Genomic DNA, 18636 nt, shown 5'->3' with positions numbered 1-18636 from the left:
TATTCTGTTGGCAGAAGATGTGTGTGTATCCTCACTGTGCACAATAGGTGGTGTTGTATATTGGGTGTCTAATTTCAATATTCTGGTGCATCGTGGGCCACGGAGTGTGACACGACTACATTTAGAAGGGGCCGCTGGTGTCCATGGAAGCAGGTATCAGCATATTGGTTCTATAAGGTGTGTGTCTTCATCATGACACAGGGAAACCTAGAGAATGTCATTTAGAAAGACTTCTGCCCAAGTCGTTGCCTCTCCTTGTTCGGGCGGTGCTCGGCGGTCGATGTCACCGGTCTTCTAGCCATCATCGATCCATTTTTCATTTTCCATTTATTTTGTCTTGTCTTCCTACACAACTGGTTTCAATCCCATTCATTACCTGTTGTGTATTTAACCCCCTGTTTCCCCTCATGTCTTTGTCAGAGATGGTTTGTTATTATTTAGTGTTGTTTGTATTGGTGCGCGGCAGGTTCTCGTACCCACTTTGTTTTGTGTATTTCTTCATGTTTTTTACATCATTAAACTACTCCATTTTACCAAGATAAATTCTCCTGCACCTGACCTCCATGCCACCTGTTCACACACCTTGGACAATGTTAGAGCAGTGAAAGAAGACATGACTTTAAAACATTGCCATGGCATTTATTTCAACATGATAACAAACCATTTACTGTAGAAGTGTTGATTTAGAGTAGTTATACTAAAACATGTGAACTGTTAAACTTAATGTAAAAAAATGCCTTCATAAAGTATTTATAAAACCAGTAACATTGTTATAACTGAGATGAAGATTGGTAGTGTAAAGCATATAAAATATGTTGAGATGAAGTTAAGTCTGATTATGTAGTGATATACAGCCAAGGGAGATTGACAGGTCTATGAGCCTCTATAGGTACATGGGGCTTTATGGAAGTGTTCTTCAATTCTGGCCCTGGGGTCACACACACTGTAATCAATCCCATCAAAATCCTCTGGTGTGTCAGTGCTGGAATGGAACTAAAGCCTGCACACCCTGTGGGTCACCAGGACCAGGATTGAAGAACCCTGCCTTATAGACTGCATAAGACATCTTATAGAGTGTCTATGAAGCCATATGTAGTTCCTATGAGGCAGGTGTATTGTTGGCTGCAGTCCTCTGCTCGCTGAGGGTGTTTGCCACGTAGCCAATCAGAGTCATGTATTCCTGGAAGCTGACCTTCCCATCTTTGTTCTCGTCCAATCCCTTACGCATCTCCTTCACTGCAGAGGAACTATCTGTTCCCTATGAGGTGAGAGGGGGAGAGAGGAAGAGAGTGGGGAGAGAGAAAGAGTCTATCATTAAAGATTGCTTCCCCTAGAACACCTGGTGCTGATTTGCATTATGACTAGGGTTGAGGCTCGGGTGTAACCGGGACGCGAACACGAACCTAGGGTCACGGCTCGGGTTTAACCGGGACGCGGACACAAACCTAGGGTCATGGCTCGGGTTTAACCAGGACGTGGACACAAATCTAGGGTCAGGGTTGAGGAGTAGTGATACAAGGATAGGTGGAACTTACAGTCATGACGTTGCCGAGCTGTTTATTGACGAGGCCCTGGAAGTCCTTATCTCCGAGACTGCCCTTCCCTTTGGCAGACTTCAGATACACTCCTACCACTGTCTGGATGGCCGACTCCATAGCTACTGGGAGAGAGGAGAGGATGGGGGGGTGCAGAAACTCAAACGTTTAGACAATTGAATACAGCAACTGTTTCACTGGAACTGTTAAGACAAGGTACACTCTTAGAAAAAAAGGGTTCCTAAAGAGTTCTTTGGCTGTCCCCATAGGAAAATCATTTTTGATTCCACATAGAAAACTCTGTGGAAAGGGTCCTGCATGGAACCAAATGGAACTGGAACAAAAAAAGGTTATTCCATGGGGACAGCTGAAGAACCCTTTTAGGTTCTAGATAGTACCTTTTTATCTAAGAGTGTAGAAAGAGGACATCAGAATAGAGGAAAGAATGGAAGAGAGGTGAGGTGAGGTAAACAAAGGAAACTAAGGAAAGGAAAGAGAGAGAGGGGGGTCTGAGGTAAACAAAGGAAACTAAGGAAAGGAAAGAGAGAGAGAGAGAGGGACGGGAGGAGAGAGAGAGAGGGACGGGAGGAGTCTGAGGTAAACAAAGGAAACTAAGGAAAGGATAGAGAGAGAGAGAGAGAGAGAGAGGGGGGGGGGTCTGAGGTAAACAAAGGAAACTAAGGAAAGGATAGAGAGAGAGAGAGAGGGACGGGAGGAGTCTGAGGTAAACAAAGGAAAGGATAGAGAGAGAGAGAGAGAGAGAGAGAGAGGAGAGAGAGAGGAGAGGGAGAGAGGGACGGGAGGAGTCTGAGGTAAACAAAGGAAACTAAGGAAAGGATAGAGAGAGAGAGAGAGAGAGAGAGAGGGGGGGGTGGCGGAGGAGTCTGAGGTAAACAAAGGAAACTAAGGAAAGGATAGAGAGAGAGAGAGAGGGACGGGAGGAGTCTGAGGTAAACAAAGGAAAGGATAGAGAGAGAGAGAGAGAGAGAGGGAGGGGAGGAGTCTGAGGTAAACAAAGGAAACTAAGGAAAGGATAGAGAGAGAGAGAGAGAGAGAGAGGGGGGCGGAGGAGTCTGAGGTAAACAAAGGAAACTAAGGAAAGGATAGAGAGAGAGAGAGAGGGACGGGAGGAGTCTGAGGTAAACAAAGGAAACTAAGGAGAGAGAGAGAGAGAGAGAGAGAGAGAGAGAGAGAGAGAGAGAGAGAGAGAGAGAGAGAGAGGGGGGGGGTCTGAGGTAAACAATGGGAGCTGTGATGTCTGATGGAGAGAGGGATACCTGATCACCATAAGCCAGCAGAAGGCTATGGGTTCACATTACTACAGCTAAGACCTGTCTGTTACACTCTCCAATATATATATATATATAGCTACCCTACCCCCTCTACAGTATCTCTAACCCCTTCTCTTTTAACATTAGGGTGATGTCCTGATGAGGGTAATGATGATGGGTGATGTCCTGAGGGTAGGTCGGGTGATGTCCTGAGGGTAGGTTGGGTGATGTCCTGAGGGTAGGCCGGGTGATGTCCTGAGGGTAGGCCGGGTGATGTCCTGAAGGTAGGTTGGGTGATGTCCTGAGGAGGGTAATGATGATGGGTGATGTCCTGAGGGTAGGTCGGGTGATGTCCTGAGGGTAGGTCGGGTGATGTCCTGAGGAGGGTAATGATGATGGGTGATGTCCTGAGGGTAGGTCGGGTGATGTCCTGAGGGTAGGTTGGGTGATGTCCTGAGGAGGGTAATGATGATGGGTGATGTCCTGAGGGTAGGCCGGGTGATGTCCTGAGGGTAGGTTGGGTGATGTCCTGAGGGTAGGCCGGGTGATGTCCTGAGGGTAGGTCGGGTGATGTCCTGAGGGTAGGTTGGGTGATGTCCTGAGGGTAGGTTGGGTGATGTCCTGAGGGTAGGTCGGGTGATGTCCTGAGGAGGGTAATGATGATGGGTGATGTCCTGAGGGTAGGTCGGGTGATGTCCTGAGGGTAGGTTGGGTGATGTCCTGAGGAGGGTAATGATGATGGGTGATGTCCTGAGGGTAGGCCGGGTGATGTCCTGAGGGTAGGTTGGGTGATGTCCTGAGGGTAGGCCGGGTGATGTCCTGAGGGTAGGTTGGGTGATGTCCTGAGGGTAGGTTGGGTGATGTCCTGAGGAGGGTAATGATGATGGGTGATGTCCTGAGGGTAGGCCGGGTGATGTCCTGAGGGTAGGTTGGGTGATGTCCTGAGGGTAGGTTGGGTGATGTCCTGAGGAGGGTAATGATGATGGGTGATGTCCTGAGGAGGGTAATGATGATGGGTGATGTCCTGAGGGTAGGCCGGGTGATGTCCTGAGGGTAGGTTGGGTGATGTCCTGAGGAGGGTAATGATGATGGGTGATGTCCTGAGGAGGGTAATGATGATGGGTGATGTCCTGAGGGTAGGCCGGGTGATGTCCTGAGGGTAGGTTGGGTGATGTCCTGAGGGTAGGTTGGGTGATGTCCTGAGGAGGGTAATGATGATGGGTGATGTCCTGAGGAGGGTAATGATGATGGGTGATGTCCTGAGGGTAGGTTGGGTGATGTCCTGAGGAGGGTAATGATGATGGGTGATGTCCTGAGGGTAGGTTGGGTGATGTCCTGAGGGTAGGTTGGGTGATGTCCTGAGGAGGGTAATGATGATGGGTGATGTCCTGAGGAGGGTAATGATGATGGGTGATGTCCTGAGGGTAGGTTGGGTGATGTCCTGAGGAGGGTAATGATGATGGGTGATGTCCTGAGGGTAGGCCGGGTGATGTCCTGAGGGTAGGCCGGGTGATGTCCTGAGGGTAGGTTGGGTGATGTCCTGAGGAGGGTAATGATGATGGGTGATGTCCTGAGGGTAGGCCAGGTGATGTCATGAGGGTAGGTTGGGTGATGTCCTGAGGGTAGGTCGGGTGATGTCCTGAGGAGGGTAATGATGACGGGTGATGTCCTGATGAGGGTAATGATGATGGGTGATGTCCTGATGAGGGTAACCCTAGAGACTCAACCCACAGATAAATCTCCCATCTGACAATATCACACCTGAATGCACACACACCAAAATGGATGCGCATTCCCACAAACACACACACCTGTCCCCTGGGCCTAGGCCAATTAGGACTGCTCTTACATTAGCCTAATTAGTGGGTGAGTGAGAGCAGAACACACCCATGGTCTGATGCCAGGTGTAGGTTTCTGTTTCATATCCCACCCACCTTGATGCCACACATACACACACTGTAACGTTGTAACTAACACATTAGCCAACCACAGACCCACACCACTGGACATCTGTCATCATCTTCATCCCTCATCACTATTTCACCAGCCTGCGGGTGTCCCGAGCGAGACATCTTCTATGCACACCGCCCATAATTAGGAGACGCTGTGTGCGGTCCTCTGTAGCTCAGTTGGTAAAGCATGGTGCCAGTAACGCCAGGGTAGTGGGTTTGTATGCACACATGACTAAGTCACTTTGGATAAAACAGTGCTAAATGGTATATATTATTATAATCAGGGATGGGCACCTGGACCCCTTTTGTAGGCCTGCGGATCAATTTCCACACATTTTTCAGGAACTCAGTTACTCAACTTACTGTTGAGAGTTACAATAGTAGAACAGACAAGGTGACATTTCTAAATGTGGTTGTGCATCAGCAGTTTCTCTTGTTATGTAAGTCACTCAATTAGCCATGTCAGCTAAACATGTTATATTGGTAAATGAGTGTAGCGGCCAGCTATCTAAACGTGTAGTAATCATGGTCAAATTACCGACCGGGACCCCCATGTATAATCACATGAAATTAATATTAAAAACAGAAAACATTAGTCTCATGGCAAGTGTAGAATCGCAGGAAATTCACTCAAAGAATTTTGTTTAGGGCCCCCAAAAGGCTGGCTCTGACTGCATGTGGGTATGGATGTGGGTACGCAGACCCGCAAGCTACTGTGGCCCTCATGATTTCTGATTTTTGGTGGCCCCCACCCTTATTATATATTGTGTGTGTGTGTGTGTAAGCCCTAGATCAGAGTGATTGATGAGAAGATCGATCCATGAATATCTTTTTAGACCCAAACAGAGGATGTAATGAGACTAACTGGTGTGAAACCAAGCTGCTGTACAGAATACAGAAACCAAGCTGCACCAGAATACAGAACAGAACCCTGGACAGGACTCGATCAGCGGGAGGGAGGAGAGGAGATGAGAAGTTAGAAGAGACCACAGAGTTCAATAAGGTGACACTAGTTTGGTGTTTTATGTTTGAAGCAATGACTTGGGAAAACCAGGTCAGCTCAGGCTCCAACAATACTTTAAATATATGTGTTCAAATTGAACCTTTATTTAACTAGGCAAGTCAGTTAAGAACAAATCATTATTTACAATGACGGTCTACACCGGCCAAACCCGGGCGATGCTGGGCCAATTGTGCACCGCCCTATGGGACTCCCAATCGCGGACGGTTGTGATACGGCCCGGAATCAAACCAGGTTGTCTGTAGTGATACCTCAAGTACTGAGATGCAGGGCCCTAGACCGCTGTGCCACTCGGGAGACAGACATGTTTAATTGATGTTTAATACACCCCACTACGAATTTGCGTTCACATCCAACGTGTGTAAGAAAAGTTAGGAGTTACTTTCAACTATTCAACGTTATTTAGTTAGTCTACACAAATGACTTTGGAAGCTGAATAATGTTTATATGTGTTGACATCTCAGTTGAATCTAATAGCTTGTTTCCATAGCTAAGCAGCGTACAATAGAGGCAGGTATCTGGGTGGTAGACTGGATCTGACTGAAGTTCCTTTCCTCCTGTATTCCACTAGGAGACAATGTTCAGGCAGGAAGTGTAGGACTGTGGCTTCACTTTTTATTTCAATATACCTCTATATTTAGGTTAATGGCATGACGTTGAAACTATGACGGTGTAAAATATGTCCAATCAAATATGAAACTCAACGTAACTTCATCCATATTGAATATGATGAAAACTATTATTTATGTTTTTAAGTGGAATTCAACAGGATTTCAACTTATACATAGTTCTGATTATTATGTTGGAATTAGATTGATGCACTGTAACAACCTTTGTCAGGTTAAGTCAATGTATTTAGGTTGAAGTTTTACCCACATTTCAATGCTTCCAATTCTGGTTGACTTTTTTCAAAATGTTCCATGTTGATTCACGTCACAATATGTTGGCAAATAATGTTGAAACAACGTTAATTCAACTAGTGTGTGCCAAGTGGATAGTGTGTTCTATAAGCATTGTGGGTTATACCTGGCTTAACCTGGGATGTCAGGGCTTGCAGGTGACCATCAACCTGAAAATGTAGATATCTTTCTCCTTTCCGAACACATTTAGGGGATAGATACAATCATGTGGCAGCCTGAATATGGCGAGAGAACTTGCTTCAGTCTAATTAGGATACTTTAAAGGGCGTTGGGTGGGTCATAGCAAAGTTTTAGAACCACTGCTACAAGCTTAACTACATAAATGTGCAGACTTTCACACAATAGCTTATTTAGAGCCACGTCTAAGCTCGGTTCAGTGGACTCGTTTCACCTGCATGAGCTTTGATTATTTCGATGGCCAACCAGAATCAATCAGCGGGGTTGTGATGTGTTCAATAACTTACCAGGTGTGACTGGCTCACTTCCGCAACCATACCTGCATGGTGCTGTCAACGCCGTTTGCCACAAGCCATTTCTCCCCGCGCTATTAAATACACCTTGGGTTGTCATTCGACTATACCAACGTCTTACCGTTCGTTAATAATTAAGTGTGAGCTGTCCTAGCTGCTGTTACACAGGGCCACGGTCGGTGTTGAGGTTGTAGACAGACTCGAACGAATGTCATTGTCCACAAGCTTGTAACTACAATAACTACCGAACCGTTCAATCTTCGGCTCGTGCATAATTTGAGACGATTGTGGGTAGCCTACCCCCCCCGCCTTTAGCCGAACTAATACGGTCGATTTGTAGTGGTCCCGAGGTAAGACTGACAGACGCGCCTTCTGGTTTGTCCTGAATTGTAAAGGAGATGAGGATTGGGTTACCGACAAGGAGAAGCCGATCCCTGTGCTATCATGCTAGTTGGGTTTCGGACAATAGATCCGCTCGCAAACTACATTATTAATGTTCGACCGGAGGAACATTTTCTGAGAGGCCCATTTGGATCCATCAACTCAATGGCCTGTTTGAGTCAACGGAACTTTAGACAAACAGGCTAGGCTACATACTTCAGATACTTTATCTACTCACCGTTAGATTGTGAATGAGAAAAAAACAAATGTGCTCGATGTCAATGATCTTGTCCAGGCTCTCTCTGTTTCTCAGTCTTTCAGGCACTCTTCTCAAGGCTCAAACTTGATCAACTAGTTGCATTCAAAAGAATCTCTTCCGTGATAGAATTTTTCTTCACCAAACTTTTTTGTATTGTGTCACAGAAGGGCGTGTGCCTGGGAAAGGGGGCCGTGTGCCTGGGAAAGAGCAAGGGAGATAGACGAAGGGGGAAGGGCTGCCAACAGATTCATTTTGTGTTAATAACTACTCTTTACGATATGAAACGTTGATTTGAACCTTCTGATCAACTAGTGGGTCAGGCGGCGCCCCACTGTCTGATTCATATCGCGTGATTTCTGAGGATTTTCTCGATTATACCGACTAATTGGTTCTGAATGGGGTTAATAACTACTCTATAGTTCGTTAGTTATCTTATTTCCATGTTTACAATAGATGTTTTATTGTAGACTATATGTTGTATTTAGATTTTTTTTTAAATTGTAGCCATAATATGCTAAACTTAGGTATGCTATTATGAACCCTCCACAAAACGTTAAAAGTTACTTAAAAATTACTTTCCACAGATCAATGTTAGGGATGGCTCAAATATTTTAGCCACCACATTGCATCAGCACCTTGAGTGAGCAAGTGTGAACAGGCAATAAGGTGTGTGTGTCTGCATGGTAGTAGACCGAGTCATATTTCCACCACACCCTTAAAGTCAACATCAGTTCGAGTTTATTCAACCACATTGCTCAGAAACACAAACCATAATGAATAATTATTCACAAAGCAAGGAGTCATGTACAACTCACAGACAGATTCATTAAGAACATATTCACAGCCATGTTTTTAGTCAGTTTATTTACACGTAGGCTACATTCTCCCGTGGCATGTATACCAAGGGAAGCCAGGCTTCCCCAAGAAATTGACAAAAAAACAAGATAAAATAATGTATATTTTGTCTCTGTGTTTCATACGTTTTTTCCCTTCAATTCACAAGAGGTTGAATGGATCTCACCGGAGAAAGCAACCAAGCGAGCGAAACAGTGCCCCTCTGTCTCTGTATGTGTAGCCCATCTATCTGATGCTGTCTAGTCAAAAAGAGAATATTGTTGCCGCCTGTAGCATTGAATGCAAGGGAAGCCAGTGAGCATTTGGACTCCCTTGATAAAAAAATTACACAATGAAAGCCAATCAGCGATGAGAAACTAAGTAAACTCAGCCGTGAATGGTCCTGGCCCAGCCTGTCAAGGGAAGCCAGTTTAGATTTGGCTTCACACCAATCACATCAAAAGCCAAAAAACTTGAATTGTTGCATCTCGTTGTGTTGTTGTCCTCTGGTGGCTAGCTAGCTAAAATGGTCCCTTTCCTAAAATAGCCATGGATGGAGAGGGATTGGGACTTGTGGTTTTACTTACAGTGCATTTGGAAAGTATTCAGAACCCTTGACCTTTTGCTCATTTTGTTACGTTACAGCCTCATTCTACACACAGTACCCCATAATGACAAAGCAAAAACAGGTATTTAGAAATGTTTGCAAAAAAAAAAGGAAAAACTGATATCACATTTACACAAGTATACAGACCCTTTACTTAGTACTGCATTGAAACACCTTTGGCAGCTATTACAGCCTTGGGTATGATGGTACAAGCTTGGCACACCTGCATTTGGGGAGTTTCTCCCATCTTTCTCTGCAGATCCCATCGAGATGTGCCAGATTGAATGGGGAGTGTCACTGCAAAACTATTTTCCGTTCTCTAGAGATCTTGTTCAAGTCCGGTCTCTGGGTGGGCCATTCAAGGACATTCAGAGACTTGTCCCGAAGTCACTCCTGCGTTTTCTTGGCTGTGTTCTCAGGGTAGTTATCCTGTTGGAAGGTGAACCTTTGCCCCAGTCTGAGGTCCTGAGTGCTCTGGAGCAGGTTTTCATCAAGTATCGCTCTGTATTTTGCGCTGTAAATCATTCCCTCGATCCTGACTAGTCTCCCAGTCCCTGCCGCTGAAAAACATCCCTACAGCAAGATGCTGCCAGCAACATGCTTCACCGTAGGGATGGTGCTAGGTTTCCTCCAGACGTGACGCTTGGAATTCAGGTCAAAGAGTTCAACCTTGGTTTCAGCAGACCAGAGCATCTTGTTTCTCATGGTCTGAGAGTCCTTTGGCAAACTCCAAGTGGGTTGCCATGTGCCTTTTACTGAGGAGTGGCTTCCATCTGGCTACTACAAAAAAGGCCTGATTGGCGGAGTGCTGTAGAGATGGTTGTCCTTCTACCTCGGCAAACCCGGACGACGCTGGGCCAATTGTGCGCCACCCTAAGGGGCTCCCAATCACAGCCGGATGTGATACTGCCTGGATTTGAACCAGGGACTGTAGTGACACCTCTTGCACTGAAATGCATTGCCTTAGTCCGCTGTGCCACTCAGGAGCACAATTTAAGAATTATGGAGGTCACTGTGCTCTTGTGGGCCTTCAATGCTGCAGAAATGTTTTGGTACCTTTCCCCAGATCTGTGCCTCTACGGACAATTCCTATACGACCTCATGGCTTGGATTTTGCTCTGACATGCACTGTCAACCTTGGGACCACATATAGACAGGTGTGTGACTTTCCAAATCATGTCCAATCAATTGACTGTACCACATATGGACTCCAATCAAGTTGTAGAAACATCTCAAGAATGATCACTGGAAACAGGATGCACTTGAACTCAATTTCGAGTCTCATAGCAAAGGGTCTGAATACTTACATAAATAAGGTATTTCTGTTTTTGTATTTGTAATACATTTGCAAAAATATCTAAACCTGTTTTTGCTTTGTCATTATGCGGTATTGTGTGTAGATTGATGAGGAACGTGTTATTTACCCATTTTAGAATAAGGCTGTAACGTAACTCTGAATACTTTCAGAATCCACTGTGATTCTGTTTTCTGGCCAATGATTATAATGGCCATTCTGATCCAACCATAAAGTCATACATTGTGCCTCTGGCCTGAGAGGATGGAAGTTCAATGTAGCTAGTTGTAGTAGGCTAAAACAAGCTGGCTAATCATTGCCCATGAAGGGAAGTAAAGGCAAGCCAGCATTTTAGCCAGCCTATAGGACAACAACAACTAAAAGCGTATACTGTAAGACAAAGTCATAGACAGTTTCAGCAACATGAAAGAGGAGGATGGCATTGGTGTGTCTACAAGTAGGGTGAGTCAACATGTTTTTTTCTCCTTACACACACACACACACACACACACACACACACACACACACACACACACACACACACACACAGATTAAGTTGATTAGACTAAATTGTTTTTGGAATATTTTAGTTGTCACTTTATTAGACTAAGCATATGTGAGTTGATGATGTTGAAATGGTGCTGGAATAGTGGAGGCTCTTGTTTTCTTTGTGATTTGCAGTAACTCTCCGGTGTTCTAAATCAATAGTTGTTTAGTAGTCCAAAAATGGTCTAAAACATGAACTTGCTTTACCATGCTGTAGGTGATGATACTGTACATGCAATATGCTTTGTGGACTTCACTGGACAGAGGTCGCTATCCAGGGGGGAAAAAAGTTTGGTTGAATTTATTCTGCCACTGTCTCGGCCTTAGTCCTATATATCACTGTGTCTTCTTAGTGTCTTGGCCTTAGGCCTATATATCACTGTGTCTTCTTATTGTCTCAGCCTTAGGCCTATATATCACTGTGTCTTCTTATTGTCTCAGCCTTAGTCCTATATATCACTGTGTCTTCTTATTGTCTCGGCCTTAGGCCTATATATATCACTGTGTCTTCTTATTGTCTCAGCCTTAGGCCTATATATATCACTGTGTCTTCTTATTGTCTCGGCCTTAGGCCTATATATCACTGTGTCTTCTTAGTGTCTCGGCCTTAGGCCTATATATCACTGTGTCTTCTTAGTGTCTTGGCCTTAGGCCTATATATCACTGTGTCTTCTTAGTGTCTTGGCCTTAGGCCTATATATCACTGTGTCTTCTTAGTGTCTTGGCCTTAGGCCTATATATCACTGTGTCTTCTTAGTGTCTTGGCCTTAGGCCTATATATCACTGTGTCTTCTTAGTGTCTTGGCCTTAGGCCTATATATATCACTGTGTCTTCTTAGTGTCTTGGCCTTAGGCCTATATATCACTGTGTCTTCTTATTGTCTCGGCCTTAGGCCTATATATCACTGTGTCTTCTTATTGTCTCGGCCTTAGGCCTATATATCACTGTGTCTTCTTATTGTCTCGGCCTTAGGCCTATATATCACTGTGTCTTCTTATTGTCTCGGCCTTAGGCCTATATATATCACTGTGTCTTCTTATTGTCTCGGCCTTAGGCCTATATATCACTGTGTCTTCTTATTGTCTCGGCCTTAGGCCTATATATATCACTGTGTCTTCTTATTGTCTCAGCCTTAGGCCTATATATCACTGTGTCTTCTTATTGTCTCAGCCTTAGTCCTATATATCACTGTGTCTTCTTATTGTCTCGGCCTTAGGCCTATATATCACTGTGTCTTCTTATTGTCTCAGCCTTAGTCCTATATATCACTGTGTCTTCTTATTGTCTCAGCCTTAGTCCTATATATCACTGTGTCTTCTTATTGTCTCGGCCTTAGGCCTATATATATCACTGTGTCTTCTTATTGTCTCAGCCTTAGTCCTATATATCACTGTGTCTTCTTATTGTCTCAGCCTTAGTCCTATATATCACTGTGTCTTCTTATTGTCTCAGCCTTAGTCCTATATATCACTGTGTCTTCTTATTGTCTCAGCCTTAGTCCTATATATCACTGTGTCTTCTTATTGTCTCAGCCTTAGTCCTATATATCACTGTGTCTTCTTATTGTCTCAGCCTTAGTCCTATATATCACTGTGTCTTCTTATTGTCTCAGCCTTAGTCCTATATATCACTGTGTCTTCTTATTGTCTCAGCCTTAGTCCTATATATCACTGTGTCTTCTTATTGTCTCGGCCTTAGGCCTATATATATCACTGTGTCTTCTTATTGTCTCAGCCTTAGTCCTATATATCACTGTGTCTTCTTATTGTCTCAGCCTTAGTCCTATATATCACTGTGTCTTCTTATTGTCTCAGCCTTAGTCCTATATATCACTGTGTCTTCTTATTGTCTCAGCCTTAGTCCTATATATCACTGTGTCTTCTTATTGTCTCAGCCTTAGTCCTATATATCACTGTGTCTTCTTATTGTCTCAGCCTTAGTCCTATATATCACTGTGTCTTCTTATTGTCTCAGCCTTAGTCCTATATATCACTGTGTCTTCTTATTGTCTCAGCCTTAGTCCTATATATCACTGTGTCTTCTTATTGTCTCGGCCTTAGGCCTATATATATCACTGTGTCTTCTTATTGTCTCAGCCTTAGTCCTATATATCACTGTGTCTTCTTATTGTCTCGGCCTTAGGCCTATATATCACTGTGTCTTCTTATTGTCTCAGCCTTAGGCCTATATATATCACTGTGTCTTCTTATTGTCTCGTCCTTAGTCCTATATATCACTGTGTCTTCTTAGTGTCTTGGCCTTAGGCCTATATATCACTGTGTCTTCTTATTGTCTCGTCCTTAGGCCTATATATATCACTGTGTCTTCTTATTGTCTCGGCCTTAGGCCTATATATCACTGTGTCTTCTTATTGTCTCGGCCTTAGTCCTATATATCACTGTGTCTTCTTATTGTCTCAGCCTTAGGCCTATATATCACTGTGTCTTCTTATTGTCTCGTCCTTAGTCCTATATATATCACTGTGTCTTCTTATTGTCTCAGCCTTAGGCCTATATATCACTGTGTCTTCTTATTGTCTCGTCCTTAGTCCTATATATATCACTGTGTCTTCTTATTGTCTCGTCCTTAGTCCTATATATATCACTGTGTCTTCTTATTGTCTCGTCCTTAGTCCTATATATATCACTGTGTCTTCTTATTGTCTCGTCCTTAGTCCTATATATATCACTGTGTCTTCTTATTGTCTCGTCCTTAGTCCTATATATATCACTGTGTCTTCTTATTGTCTCGTCCTTAGTCCTATATATATCACTGTGTCTTCTTATTGTCTCGTCCTTAGTCCTATATATCACTGTGTCTTCTTATTGTCTCGTCCTTAGTCCTATATATATCACTGTGTCTTCTTAGTGTCTTGGCCTTAGGCCTATATATCACTGTGTCTTCTTATTGTCTCGGCCTTAGGCCTATATATCACTGTGTCTTCTTATTGTCTCGGCCTTAGTCCTATATATCACTGTGTCTTCTTATTGTCTCAGCCTTAGGCCTATATATATCACTGTGTCTTCTTATTGTCTCAGCCTTAGGCCTATATATCACTGTGTCTTCTTATTGTCTCGGCCTTAGGCCTATATATATCACTGTGTCTTCTTATTGTCTCAGCCTTAGGCCTATATATATCACTGTGTCTTCTTATTGTCTCGGCCTTAGGCCTATATATCACTGTGTCTTCTTAGTGTCTCGGCCTTAGGCCTATATATCTCTGTGTCTTCTTATTGTCTCAGCCTTAGTCCTATATATCACTGTGTCTTCTTATTGTCTCGTCCTTAGGCCTATATATCACTGTGTCTTCTTATTGTCTCGTCCTTAGTCCTATATATATCACTGTGTCTTCTTATTGTCTCAGCCTTAGTCCTATATATCACTGTGTCTTCTTATTGTCTCGGCCTTAGGCCTATATATCACTGTGTCTTCTTATTGTCTCAGCCTTAGTCCTATATATCACTGTGTCTTCTTATTGTCTCGTCCTTAGGCCTATATATCACTGTGTCTTCTTATTGTCTCGTCCTTAGGCCTATATATCACTGTGTCTTCTTATTGTCTCGGCCTTAGGCCTATATATATCACTGTGTCTTCTTATTGTCTCGTCCTTAGTCCTATATATATCACTGTGTCTTCTTATTGTCTCGTCCTTAGTCCTATATATATCACTGTGTCTTCTTATTGTCTCGTCCTTAGTCCTATATATATCACTGTGTCTTCTTATTGTCTCGGCCTTAGGCCTATATATCACTGTGTCTTCTTATTGTCTCGGCCTTAGGCCTATATATATCACTGTGTCTTCTTAGTGTCTTGGCCTTAGGCCTATATATCACTGTGTCTTCTTAGTGTCTTGGCCTTAGGCCTATATATCACTGTGTCTTCTTATTGTCTCGGCCTTAGGCCTATATATATCACTGTGTCTTCTTATTGTCTCAGCCTTAGTCCTATATATCACTGTCTTCTTATTGTCTCGGCCTTAGGCCTATATATCACTGTGTCTTCTTATTGTCTCAGCCTTAGGCCTATATATCACTGTGTCTTCTTAGTGTCTTGGCCTTAGGCCTATATATCACTGTGTCTTCTTAGTGTCTTGGCCTTAGGCCTATATATCACTGTGTCTTCTTATTGTCTCAGCCTTAGGCCTATATATCACTGTGTCTTCTTATTGTCTCAGCCTTAGGCCTATATATCACTGTGTCTTCTTATTGTCTCGGCCTTAGGCCTATATATCACTGTGTCTTCTTATTGTCTCGGCCTTAGGCCTATATATCACTGTGTCTTCTTATTGTCTCGGCCTTAGGCCTATATATCTCTGTGTCTTCTTATTGTCTCAGCCTTAGGCCTATATATCACTGTGTCTTCTTATTGTCTCGGCCTTAGGCCTATATATATCACTGTGTCTTCTTATTGTCTCAGCCTTAGGCCTATATATCACTGTGTCTTCTTATTGTCTCAGCCTTAGGCCTATATATCACTGTGTCTTCTTATTGTCTCAGCCTTAGGCCTATATATCACTGTGTCTTCTTATTGTCTCGGCCTTAGGCCTATATATCACTGTGTCTTCTTATTGTCTCGTCCTTAGGCCTATATATATCACTGTGTCTTCTTATTGTCTCAGCCTTAGGCCTATATATCACTGTGTCTTCTTATTGTCTCAGCCTTAGGCCTATATATCACTGTGTCTTCTTATTGTCTCAGCCTTAGGCCTATATATCACTGTGTCTTCTTATTGTCTCGGCCTTAGGCCTATATATCACTGTGTCTTCTTATTGTCTCAGCCTTAGGCCTATATATCACTGTGTCTTCTTATTGTCTCGGCCTTAGGCCTATATATCACTGTGTCTTCTTATTGTCTCAGCCTTAGGCCTATATATCACTGTGTCTTCTTATTGTCTCGGCCTTAGGCCTATATATCACTGTGTCTTCTTATTGTCTCAGCCTTAGGCCTATATATCACTGTGTCTTCTTATTGTCTCGGCCTTAGGCCTATATATCACTGTGTCTTCTTATTGTCTCGGCCTTAGGCCTATATATCACTGTGTCTTCTTATTGTCTCGGCCTTAGGCCTATATATCACTGTGTCTTCTTATTGTCTCAGCCTTAGGCCTATATATCACTGTGTCTTCTTATTGTCTCGGCCTTAGGCCTATATATCACTGTGTCTTCTTATTGTCTCAGCCTTAGGCCTATATATCACTGTGTCTTCTTAGTGTCTTGGCCTTAGGCCTATATATCACTGTGTCTTCTTATTGTCTCGGCCTTAGGCCTATATATCACTGTGTCTTCTTATTGTCTCAGCCTTAGGCCTATATATATCACTGTGTCTTCTTATTGTCTCGGCCTTAGGCCTATATATATCACTGTGTCTTCTTATTGTCTCAGCCTTAGGCCTATATATATCACTGTGTCTTCTTATTGTCTCGGCCTTAGGCCTATATATCACTGTGTCTTCTTATTGTCTCGGCCTTAGGCCTATATATATCACTGTGTCTTCTTATTGTCTCGGCCTTAGGCCTATATATATCACTGTGTCTTCTTATTGTCTCGGCCTTAGGCCTATATATCACTGTGTCTTCTTATTGTCTCGGCCTTAGGCCTATATATCACTGTGTCTTCTTATTGTCTCAGCCTTAGGCCTATATATCACTGTGTCTTCTTATTGTCTCAGCCTTAGGCCTATATATATCACTGTGTCTTCTTATTGTCTCAGCCTTAGGCCTATATATCACTGTGTCTTCTTAGTGTCTCGGCCTTAGGCCTATATATCACTGTGTCTTCTTATTGTCTCAGCCTTAGGCCTATATATCACTGTGTCTTCTTATTGTCTCAGCCTTAGGCCTATATATCACTGTGTCTTCTTATTGTCTCGGCCTTAGGCCTATATATCACTGTGTCTTCTTATTGTCTCAGCCTTAGGCCTATATATCACTGTCTTCTTATTGTCTCAGCCTTAGGCCTATATATATCACTGTGTCTTCTTATTGTCTCAGCCTTAGGCCTATATATATCACTGTGTCTTCTTATTGTCTCGGCCTTAGGCCTATATATATCACTGTGTCTTCTTATTGTCTCAGCCTTAGGCCTATATATCACTGTGTCTTCTTATTGTCTCGGCCTTAGGCCTATATATATCACTGTGTCTTCTTATTGTCTCAGCCTTAGGCCTATATATATCACTGTGTCTTCTTATTGTCTCGGCCTTAGGCCTATATATCACTGTGTCTTCTTATTGTCTCAGCCTTAGGCCTATATATCACTGTGTCTTCTTATTGTCTCGGCCTTAGGCCTATATATATCACTGTGTCTTCTTATTGTCTCAGCCTTAGGCCTATATATATCACTGTGTCTTCTTATTGTCTCAGCCTTAGTCCTATATATATCACTGTGTCTTCTTATTGTCTCGTCCTTAGGCCTATATATATCACTGTGTCTTCTTATTGTCTCGTCCTTAGGCCTATATATATCACTGTGTCTTCTTATTGTCTCGTCCTTAGGCCTATATATCACTGTGTCTTCTTATTGTCTCGTCCTTAGTCCTATATATATCACTGTGTCTTCTTATTGTCTCAGCCTTAGTCCTATATATATCACTGTGTCTTCTTATTGTCTCGTCCTTAGGCCTATATATATCACTGTGTCTTCTTATTGTCTCGTCCTTAGGCCTATATATATCACTGTGTCTTCTTATTGTCTCGTCCTTAGGCCTATATATATCACTGTGTCTTCTTATTGTCTCGTCCTTAGTCCTATATATCACTGTGTCTTCTTATTGTCTCAGCCTTAGTCCTATATATCTCTGTGTCTTCTTATTGTCTCAGCCTTAGTCCTATATATCACTGTGTCTTCTTATTGTCTCGTCCTTAGGCCTATATATATCACTGTGTCTTCTTATTGTCTCAGCCTTAGGCCTATATATCACTGTGTCTTCTTATTGTCTCAGCCTTAGGCCTATATATCACTGTGTCTTCTTATTGTCTCGGCCTTAGGCCTATATATCACTGTGTCTTCTTATTGTCTCGGCCTTAGGCCTATATATCACTGTGTCTTCTTATTGTCTCGGCCTTAGGCCTATATATCACTGTGTCTTCTTATTGTCTCGGCCTTAGGCCTATATATCACTGTGTCTTCTTATTGTCTCAGCCTTAGGCCTATATATATCACTGTGTCTTCTTATTGTCTCGGCCTTAGGCCTATATATATCACTGTGTCTTCTTAGTGTCTTGGCCTTAGGCCTATATATCACTGTGTCTTCTTATTGTCTCGGCCTTAGGCCTATATATCACTGTGTCTTCTTATTGTCTCAGCCTTAGGCCTATATATCACTGTGTCTTCTTATTGTCTCGGCCTTAGGCCTATATATCACTGTGTCTTCTTATTGTCTCGGCCTTAGGCCTATATATCACTGTGTCTTCTTATTGTCTCGGCCTTAGGCCTATATATATCACTGTGTCTTCTTAGTGTCTTGGCCTTAGGCCTATATATCACTGTGTCTTCTTATTGTCTCGGCCTTAGGCCTATATATCACTGTCTTCTTATTGTCTCGGC

The 18636-nt window shown here is 43.1% G+C and overlaps 1 protein-coding gene across 3 annotated transcripts; it reads right to left on the bottom strand.

Moving 5' to 3' along the window:
- Window positions 1–618: 618 nt before the first annotated feature.
- LOC118383504 (protein S100-A16-like) lies at window positions 619–8012 on the bottom strand. 3 transcript variants are annotated; one of them, XM_052495355.1, is made up of 3 exons: window positions 7789–8012; window positions 1536–1657; window positions 619–1258 (listed from the first exon to the last, which is right to left on the bottom strand). In XM_052495355.1, exons 2-3 carry the CDS (start codon window positions 1653–1655, stop codon window positions 1100–1102), a joined length of 279 nt encoding a protein of 92 aa, XP_052351315.1. In that variant the 5' UTR covers window positions 1656–1657; window positions 7789–8012; the 3' UTR covers window positions 619–1099. The 3 variants fall into 3 exon arrangements, with proteins under 3 accessions (XP_052351315.1, XP_052351316.1, XP_052351314.1); XM_052495356.1 differs by having other exon boundaries at window positions 1536–1660; window positions 7789–7995; XM_052495354.1 differs by lacking the exon at window positions 7789–8012 and adding an exon at window positions 7164–7284 and having other exon boundaries at window positions 1536–1660.
- Between the last annotated feature and the right edge of the window lie 10624 nt (window positions 8013–18636).

This window comes from Oncorhynchus keta, chromosome 34 (assembly GCF_023373465.1).
Source record: "Oncorhynchus keta strain PuntledgeMale-10-30-2019 chromosome 34, Oket_V2, whole genome shotgun sequence".
Lineage (NCBI taxonomy): Eukaryota > Metazoa > Chordata > Actinopteri > Salmoniformes > Salmonidae > Oncorhynchus > Oncorhynchus keta.
This window is presented reverse-complemented; position numbering and strand designations above follow the sequence as displayed.

Bases quoted from the DNA above. Each gene is read 5' to 3' on its own strand.
- LOC118383504 (XM_052495354.1), bottom strand. From the start codon at position 7,269: ATGACAACCCAAGGTGTATTTAATAGCGCGGGGAGAAATGGCTTGTGG. The intron at 1,661-7,163 runs GTAAGTTATTGA...CCTCTCTCCCAG, and splicing joins AAGTGAGCCAGTCACACCTG to TAGCTATGGAGTCGGCCATC. The intron at 1,259-1,535 runs GTAAGTTCCACC...CTCACCTCATAG, and splicing joins AGCTCGGCAACGTCATGACT to GGAACAGATAGTTCCTCTGC.